The sequence below is a fragment of the Lolium rigidum genome, chromosome 7 (genome assembly GCF_022539505.1).
Source record: "Lolium rigidum isolate FL_2022 chromosome 7, APGP_CSIRO_Lrig_0.1, whole genome shotgun sequence".
NCBI lineage: Eukaryota > Viridiplantae > Streptophyta > Magnoliopsida > Poales > Poaceae > Lolium > Lolium rigidum.
The window spans coordinates 174944365-174954578 of record NC_061514.1 but is presented as its reverse complement, the minus strand read 5'-3'; the positions used below and the strand labels follow the sequence as shown (position 1 = coordinate 174954578).

The following is a 10214-nucleotide window of genomic DNA, read 5'->3' as shown; positions in this document are numbered from 1 at the left end:
CAGTAGCAAGAGCTTCAGCCCAGAAGGTGGAAGGGAGGTGGGCGTGGAACATGAGGGTGCGCATGGTGTCGTTGAGGGTGCGGATGGCCCTCTCAGCTTTGCCATTCTGTTGAGATGTATAGGGGCATGATAGGCGCAAGGCCGTACCATGCATGGCGATAAGAGACTCAACGGCGGAGTTAACAAACTCAGTGCCATTGTCTGCTTGCAGAGATCGTATGGTGGCGCCAAAGCTGTGTGCGAGCATAAGAGAAAAATGTGGCGAGTGTGCGCGAGGCGCAAGATTTCTGGCGTAAGGGGAATGACCAATAAAAGTGGGAGAAGTCATCAACGATAACAAGGTAGTATCGAAAACCAGAATTACTGATAATGGGTGATGTCCACAAATCACAGTGTATTAAATCAAAGGCGGCGGTAGTCGCTGACACAGACGAACTGAATGGCAGCCGTACATGTTTCCCAAGCTGACAAGCATGACAGACAGATGTACGGCGAGCTTTATTACAATGGATGAAAGATAAACGCTGAAGAGTCGTCATAGCATCTTGTCCTGGGTGGCCAAGGCGTTGGTGCCATAACTCAGCGGAGCTGGTGGCAAGCATGGCGGTGGGAGGCGTCCGACGTGGTGTTCCGGGAAAGGTGTAGAGATCTCCGTCGCTATTGCAACGAAGAATCACGCGACGAGTCTTCAGGTCCTTCACAGAGAAACCAAGAGCGTCAAACTCAACAGAGCAATTGTTATCACGTGTGAATTTGCGAATAGAAAGAAGATTGCGAATTAAGTGCGGAACAAGGAGCACATGGTTGAGTCTAAAAGTGTGACCACGGGGAGTATGAAAACTAGTGTGACCAGATGAAGAAATTGGCACGGTCTGGCCGTTGCCGACGGTGACAAAGTGTGGAGACGAGAGGGGTGCGGTGAAGGAGATGTTACCATCATCATTTGTCATATGTGAGGACGCTCCGGAGTCCATGACCCACCCGCCCTGCTGCATGAGGGTGTTGAGGGCAGCGATGAGGGCGGAGTTGTCCCACGACGTCGAGGCAGACGGTGACGCGGCAGCTTGGTACACGGGGGCGCTCGTGGTGGTGTAGGCCGCGTGGGGGCGCGGGCCGAGGATGCCCGGACCAGACGGTGCGCGCCACTGCGATCCTCCAGGGGAGAAGCACACCCACGGGCCAGTGGGGGCGGGAGCAGCGGCGTGAGAGGGGCCGCCACCGTTGCGTCCGCCGGTCTTCGTCTTGGGTTTGTAGACCGGCTTGGGCTTGCCAGTGGTGGAGTCACCGCGGCAGGCGGTGCCGGTGCAAGTCGGAGGAGGAGGTCTGGCCTGGGCGACGAGGGCAGTCGAGGCGGCGTTGGCGGCGGCGTTTGCTCGTTGCATCTCCTCCATGAGAAGCATGCTGCGAACACGGAGAAACGTCGGCAGCGGCTCGGTCATGGAGATGATCGTGGCGGCGGAGGAGAACCGCGGACCGAGGCGACGCAGCGTGTTGAGGACGAGGGCCCGGGTGTTCACCGGGGAGTCGTTGTCGGCGAGGGCGTCGGAGAGCTGTTTCTGCCGGCGGCAGTAGGCGGTGATCGACATGTCCCCCTGCACAAGTTGGCTAAAATCGTTGTCGAGGTAGATCGCCTTACTAGCTTTGTTCGCGGAGAACATCTCGAGGATGGCGAGCCAGAGTTGACGCGCCGTCTGGTTGCTGGCGAGCACCATGTCCGCGACATCCTCGTCGATGGCGGCGTGCAGAGTGTTGAGGACGGTGTAGTCGTCGGAGGTCCAGGCGGGGTCGGTGGCTGCGGCGGTGAGGTGCCGTCGATATGGCCAAGGAGACCGGACCGGCGGCGAGCGACGCACGCATGTAGATGGCCCACTTGGTGTAGTTGGCGGCCTCGAAGGAGAGGACGACCGGGCCGAGTTGGCGAGGGACACCGGCGGGAGGGACGCCGCCGGCTGGAACGATGGCGCCGGAGATCGCATCGATCTGGGCGGGGCGCGACATCGGAGCGGAGGAGGGAGGCGCGTAGCGGCGGCTAGGGTTTCGGATCGTGTTTAGTCTGATACCATGTAGAAACGTAAGAGAGGGAGATTTGGGGGAAGCCTCGCATGCAATGACGTGGGGTTCCGGGTATTTATATAGGGCTCAAAGGCCAATTAGGGTTAGGGTTACATACACATGTTACATAAGATATACACGCTAACAAGAAGAACCCTCGCTCACTCTCATTTGCTCATGCAACCGCTCCCAAACGCCGCAGATGGAGAAGGAGAACACGGCGGCCGTCGCCGCCATTGAACCCGTTGAAGCAACAAATGGAGTAGGCCAGTCGGAGGCCCTCTTCGTCGCATCGCTAGAGTCCAAGGCCCCGTCCCTACTGCCGATGGAGTGCACGCGCTCATCCCTGCCGGCGATAAATAAGACGGTCGCGTGTAGCGGCTGCTGGATTGGGACCGTACGAGGAGGAGCCCTACGTCGCGGCGCCAAACCCCTATGATGCGAACACTATCGACGATCGGACGAAGGTAACTAGGGTTTGGTCTCTTCATTTTGTGTTAGATTCCGGATGGCCGTGCTCGCATATGGTGCGTAGGGTTAGGCCATGCTCGCATCTGGAGCCCAAGGTTATTGCTAGCGCGGATAATTGTTGGGGAAATTTTTAGATTTAGGGATTGGGGATTTGAACTCTCTTAGTTAGTTTATGCAATTAATGAAACTCACTCGGTTAATTTATGCAAGTTAGAGATGCAAATAATTAAACTCACTCTGTTATTTTTTAAGATCTGAGGATTCTGGTCGTGTCTTTGATGCTTTTCGTTGATGATGAATTGTTGGGCACCCAAATGATTCATATGTTTAGAGTGGGGTTAGTGAACCATTGGTGTGTACAAATTTCTTGTGCATGATCTTTGGTTCGCTAATTCCATTTCTGAGAAGATACATATGTCCAATGCTAAACCGAGGCTGCCTTATTTCTTTCTTTTTGTAACGTTCATATAGGATCATCTTTTGGTTGAATCTTGTTCATACTTGAATCATCTATTGCTGAATAGATCACGCTATAGTTCACTCATACTTGAAAGTTGTTCAGAACAGAAAGATAGTGACGAGGTTGGCAGCGACGACGAGTCCTTCCATGTGAAGGTTTGTCACATCTTAGCAGGTTCAAGTCGGGCAAACTCGACAACCGCTAGGCTGGAGACGTGTACAGGAGCCCCTTCTGCAATAGATCTATCGGCACCGACTTCACTAGCATCATGACGCATGCTGAAGCCCTTGGCTCTACCCGCCCTAACATGGGAGAGAACGTTACCTAGTATGCCTTCATTGGTAAGCACAAGGCGTTTGAAATTCAGCTGTGTCGCCTACGCAACCTGGCCATCAAGAGGCATGACATACCATCTCCCAAGGCCAAGCTTCCGAAGACCAACGGTCTGGGTAGCAAGAAGGAGAGAAAGCGGCAGCGGCTGGAGGTGATGAGGATGGGGTGAAGAATATGTTATTGCTGCATGTTAACTTTGTACTCTGTCTATGTATGATTCTGCTTCTTAAGCAGCTTATTTTGTTGAAACTAGGGATCTCTTGAAACTGTGTCGGCTGCTGTAAGTAGCCTATGCTATGAACCTTTATTGCTGATGTATATTTATGTTAGGTCCTTGCATCAACATTTGTTTATAGATTTTTGCTACCAAATTTGGTATAGGTAAGCAAGAGAGAAAGAGAACATGCTCTAGATTTGCTAACAAATTGGGCAAATTGGAATGAATGATGCGAGCAAGAGAGAAAGAGAGATAGAAAGTGCTTTTATTTGTTTCCAGAAAGAGATACACGAGGCTAGTGAGACAGGGAGAGAGAAGGTGCCCCGATTTGTTTTTTAAATCGTGTAGGGACAGAGCATATCTAGCGATTTCACATTCTATGTGATACCATGATACCGGTCATTAAAATTCAAATTTGCAAGTATCAAAAAAAATTGAAATAAATTCTTGAATGTTCATGGGATATGTGGTTATCATCCGTAAAATTTGGAGAACAAAATTCAAAATACACACAGAGATATAAAAAAGATAAAGCGAACATAAATAGTGTCACAAAAGACAAAACACAAAACACAAAATAGTAGTATTCACGTAGCAATTTAATATTTTTGTTTCTTTTTGTGTACTTTAAATTTGACTGTAAAATTTCTAGGCAATGTAAACACATAACGTATGAACATTCACAATTTTTGTTAGATTTTTTTGACATATATAAATTTGAATTATCAAGGTTGGCATCACTTGATATTTTTCCCAGGAAGGTAAGCCAATCATGATCCTACGTGAACCCACATGATGAGGCTCCACACGTCAGAATAACGGTCAATGTCATTGATCCGATGGTAACATCTGTTTAACCTTCTTGTGAGAGTATGAGACAAGAATTTAGGCAAAAGTGGTGAAAAGTTAAGAGGCTGAGGAAAACTGAACCGAACTAACGAATAAAGGGCACAAAAATAGAAATCCCAATAAATTATGGTTCAAATAAATTCATGTTGCAATCCTTAATCCTACGATTTTTCCTATCTGCAAATCAAATAGAGCTGTTGGTCGATGGTGACGTTAGCGGTGGTGACATGCAGCTTGCTCTCGAGATCGTGGGTGAGATTGTGTACAGGTAAGAGCTCCATGAGAATAGCACTGAATTGACCTGGGCCAGACTTTTTTCACAAATGAATTGATATACAGGAGGTGTCATGTATCACGACTATGTATGGTCTAGATAGCAGGAGCAGATGGACTCAGAGCCCAATTGAGTTTCTGGTTTCAAATGCTCTACTTATCTAACCCACAGTCCCCCACAATTATGTGAAAACCTAGACCGAAATGCCCTCACATATCAGCGAATAAGTGGTAAGTAGTGGAATCACGCATTATAAGCCTAAGCGCACCAACTGAAGCCATGGCAGACAACAGGCTGAAACCAACAATGTTAAGCCAGTGCCAACCTTTCTGAAAAGCAGACAGTTTGGGCCCCTTCACCATCAGGTACATGTGGTTTGCGAGAACGAACGTGAGGGGGAAGGTGATCAAGGCGCCTGCCAGGCTCATGAAGTCGCCGAGGAACGGGAGCATCGCAGCCACCACCGTGGTCACCGTCAAGTAGCTTCCTCTCATAGCAACTCTGGAGGCAACATTGTGGATTGCGAAAGGCCCGCCTTTTCCACTGCCGAATGTTGTGTCCAAGCACTCGTACATTGGGCTTGCAAATATCTACAAAAGAAATTCGAGTTAGTGTTTTTTCTCTTTCCATTTTTTTAGGGAAAGAAACTCGAGTTAGTTAACCCAGAGTAAACCGTTAATGCTGGTTTGGTAAGGTTGACCTACATGTAATGCTATGACAGTCTGAAAAAAGGCCGAGAAATTTGCCACAATTTTAATCCAAGCTGGGCCATTGACGCTGTTCAGTAGATAACCTGACGTTGACGAGCCATAAGCCCAATATCCCATAAAGGTCACAGCATACATAGGAAACGAACCAATAGTGAACTGGAACCAGAGAGCCTTGTCCATGTTCTTGACCACAGGAGGCCTTATGGTTGCCTGCAATGTACATGAAACACATAAGGTTGGTAACTTTATGGCACATAAACTACTCAATTGTCTATGCAATGACTCACTTGTATTTCTGGCAGCATCCCAGTGTTGTACACAAATACAATATTTGCTACAGCACATACTGTAGCAAAGAATCTAGTTGACTGTGATCCAGCAGGAATGCTATAATCCTTTACAGGTGCGGTTATACCTTGAAAAAAAAGTGATGTAATGTATTGTTATATATGTTGCATTAACCTCAAGCATAGTTATAGTATGGACAACAAATACAATGAATATGCCATGTCTGTGGCAAAGGAAGAAAAGGATAATACCATCTCTAAGCGACAGCACAAATGCTATCACAATATATATGAGACTGAAAACAGTGGAGAATCCCAACCAAATCCGGAGAGCAGATAGATAAGGAGTTCCAAATGCAAACAGAGCACAGACAAACCCAGATAACGCTATGCAGTAGGGAAGTTTTAGAAGTCCGTCATCTCTAAAGAGTACATATATTGCCTGAAGACAGAAAATCACAAATAAGTCTCGAAGTAGAAAACATCACGCAAGTATCTTTCCACAGTATCATCAACAATTTAACTGTTCAATGCAGTGTTTACACCGAGAAAGTGGGATGGATATGAAGACAGGGGGACACTTTTAATCAGATTGGTTTTCACTATAGCAGAAGTTAGGTGGTTGTGGTTATGGCTATCATACCTTTAGTGCTTGACCAGCTAAGATGATAAATCCCGTGTTTATCATGAAAAGATAAGTATATTGTAGAGCCCATGTAAGCAGATACATTTTTCTTCCTGTAGTCATCAAAGTAAAGGTAAACTGATTATGTTGCAGAAGCATACTTTCTTTTTTGTTAGCTAAGAATCACATTTTAAATTATATCTGAATAATAATAAACACAAGTGGTGATTCAAACTCTGGGAAAACAAGTAATCTAGAATTTAAAACGATTTACTACCTATCTTGACCCAAATACCTCAATGACCACAACCTTGCACTCTACAACGACATATGGGTGTCCTCGAAATCAAAATAGAGTGGACTCCGGTCTTTTGAAATGTAAGTATATATCGGTACAAAGGGGGATAGAGTGTATTGAATGATGTACCATATATGTGTCCAGCAAGATCTTTGTATCTGATATGGCGTTTGCCGCCAGTTTCATGGAGACGGCCAAGCAGAGCATTTGCATACAAAGAAATTGCAGCAGCCAGGATCATGCCGCATGTTCCACCCATCCAGCCTAAAGGGACCATAATTGACCCAGAGTACCCTAGAACATATGCACTATTGATCCCTGTTGTGAGGATGAAACCAACTTGATACCAAGGATCTGAAAATGGCCAGAAACTTTCATGAGTTAATAGTATGCACTAATTTTAATACATGAACTGCATTCAGAAGAAAAGAATCTGGCTGAAAAGTATCATAATGTGCATCATAATATTCCTACAATAGACACTAACTGATTATCCCGATAAACTCCTTTTTTTCGGTCCTGAAACCAGAGCACGGCCCCATGGTTCACATCGTATTTTTGGATTCAGTTACTGGAAGCAGTCAGACGAGGCATCAATGAAAACTTAGTTTAAATCCACATTTTCTTTGTTTTCATGATAGTACAGTATGATGAATGTAAAAGCCCTTGGAGCGTAAAATATAAATCCTTGTTGATATCTATCATGGAAGGAACAGTGGAGTGGAAATGATTACCAGCGCTAATCTGGTGCGCAGTGCCCTCGGAAATGCTGACTCTCTCTCCCTTTTCGTGGTCGGCCATCTTGCTGGGCAGTAGCGGCTCCCTGTCTGAGCAAGGAGAGGAAGCAGGAGGAGGATAGTTAGAGACGGCTTCCTCATCGTGGGCCTGCTGCTTGGTGACCTATAAAAAGGAAGCCGCGAACTCTGAATTTCGGGATTTTTGATTGTTTCTTAAACAGAAGAATCCTCCTTTCCACCCGACATCCATAAGACCGCATACTACTCTATCATCAAAGCATCAATAGTCTCAGAATAAATGCATTAGCCCATTCATCCGATTCTATAGTAGTATAGCAGCATATGTTCCTTAGTGTTGTGTGCCGAGCTATTGTTGTAATCTAGAGATTGCAATATATTGGAGAGAGGAGGAAGGAAGGAAGGAAAGGAAGAAGAATAAGTGCATTAGTCTATTCATCCGATTCTATGGCAGCATATGTTCGTTAGTGATCTATAGATTACAACCTTCTATATTGGAGATAGGAGGAAGTAAATTAAAGGAAAGGAAGAAGAAGTGAAGAACAAGGCTCACTCACATCCATCGGAAAGGCAGCGGGGCAAGACTTCCTCTTGGATTATTAATGCTTCAGATTTCCTGCTTCAATCAGTTGAAATCAATCCGAAAACAAAGGAAGGCGGGCGCGTGGAGAGAATATAGCAGTATCGAATCGATTCCCTCCCCACTAGCAGCACCGCCGGTAGCTAGGTAGCTAGGTGGAGACAGAGGAGGAAGAAGAAGAAGAAGAGGAGGAGGGGCTTAAATTGTGTCTCTGTTGCGCTCTTGGGCGGGGCGTGATTCTTTGGCAACCGTTTATCGCTGGGTATATCGTCGGTTATGTCCATTTCTGATAATTTACGAGACGTCGCTTTCGACGTTGCGTCTGATCGAATGGACAGCAGCCTCATTGTCTCACTCACTTTCTGCATTTCTATTTGCAATCAGTGTAGTTGCTCCTACGCTACTTACTCCGTTTTGAAATAATATCGCAACCTCATTTTTCATCATCTCTTTATGAAACAGACCCAAAAATATTTTCCAGCAAAACTCAACAACATATCCAACACGATGACGTGATGGAGATTCGTGTTACGCTAGCAAAATCCATATGTTAAAACCATATATCTCTCTTCTATCTAGTACTATACTTTTCTTTTCTGAGATTATAGTACTACTCTACTAGTGCAGAGCAGGGGGTTCATTTCTATCTAGGCTATGGCTTGCACGGCAGCTTAATAGTGTTTTTTAAAATGAACTTGGTGAGCTCTATTGATTTGGCAACAATATTCCTACAATCATTTGTGATTTGATACTGCTTTTTCTTTGACCAAGCAAGAAGATGCTTCAATTAAACACGAGATGCTATCTCCACGAGATTCAGCTGACGACCAACTCCTAAAGAATCACCGGCATTGGTTGCTGTGTTGGTCATTTTCTCGTCTCTCTCAGAGCAGCGACACGGGCCACGCTAATATCTTCTTTATGGAAAAAACCACTGATCATCTGCTTCCTCTGTTCTGAGAAATAAAGTGTTTTGTATGCTAAAATAATCTATCAAGGCGTTTTATATTTTAGGACGGAAGGTAGAACCTACCTATTCATCTGTTTTTTATTTATTGTTCTGGGCTTTGTTAAAGTTAAATCTTGCAAGTTTCACCAAGAACATAAGAAATAATATCTACATCCATAATACCAAATGCATATAATATGAAATATGTACTTTATGATGATTTTATAACACTATCAATTTTACATCATTAACGTTGATATTTTTTTCCTCGATATTTGACTAAATTTTACAAATTTTAACTAACCTCGGAATGTGAAGTAAATAAAAACCGAGGGAACACTCACCAGCAAGCAGCAACCATTCATATACATATCGCCAAGATAAGTGTTTGTTGTTACTAGTGCAGCATCATACACCCTGTTGCCTCCTCATGTCCGCAAAATAGAATTGTGAAACGAGCAGAAGGAAGTACTGACATCAGTATTCCATTCCTGCGCTCACATCACTACTACTGTAGATGAGATCAATCCGGATAGTCATCAGCTCTAGAATGACAAAAAAAAATCATACCAAATCTATAATGCAACCTTTCCCTAGCTCCAAAAGGCACACATCACATGAATAACAACGCCAGAGATGACATATTTTGGCTGATTATGAAAGAAAGGACACCCATGTATAGCGGTAAGGTAGCCACAGCGTATGCCAAATTGAGATGCCAACATACGTACATTTGGGTTTCGACATCGGTTCCCTTCGTTGTGGAGACGCGTGAGGTGTTGCCAAAGGCAAACAAACCAAGCCTTGGCACAAGGCCAAGACCAAAACAAAAATCTACTCTCGCGCCATAGTATTACTAAGTGCTTTTGCACAGGTGAGGCCCCACATAGGCGCCTACTCCTTGATCTTCATGATGAGTATGTTGGCGGTTGCGGATCGATTCCTAAAGACGTGAGCGTTCTTTTCGTTCCAAATTTCCCACGAGACAAACATCGCTAGAGAGGCCAAAGATTTCCTCGATTGGATCCTTTCTGGATAACCTCCCTCCACCATTCTTTTATGGTTGGAATCGTGGACCATTGTTGTGGATGTATGTCAATTGATCCAAACCATGCCTTCAAGTTTCCCAAATAACACGAGAGTAGCGGCAACATAAGAGGTTGTGAGCGGTTGATTCTTGGACTTGGTTCCAAAGCTTGCAATGGTCACAATTTGGCCATCCACACCTATGTAGTATATCCGCCGACCAAACACACTTTTGGATAACTAACCATGTGAAGATCTTGCCCTTGAAGGTGCCCACGGATTCCAAACCATGGAGGGAACTGGAGAGCTAGTGTGACCCAAAAACTGC

General features: G+C 45.3%; 1 protein-coding gene across 1 annotated transcript; it reads right to left on the bottom strand.

Annotated features, from left to right (window-relative positions):
- Window positions 1-4668: 4668 nt before the first annotated feature.
- Window positions 4669-8097, bottom strand: LOC124675762 (probable proline transporter 2). The gene is made up of 8 exons (XM_047211838.1): window positions 7889-8097; window positions 7311-7476; window positions 6706-6930; window positions 6297-6391; window positions 5906-6095; window positions 5654-5781; window positions 5361-5576; window positions 4669-5246 (listed from the first exon to the last, which is right to left on the bottom strand). The coding sequence occupies exons 1-8, from the start codon at window positions 7892-7894 to the stop codon at window positions 4866-4868; spliced, it is 1407 nt and encodes a 468-aa protein (XP_047067794.1). The 5' UTR covers window positions 7895-8097; the 3' UTR covers window positions 4669-4865.
- Between the last annotated feature and the right edge of the window lie 2117 nt (window positions 8098-10214).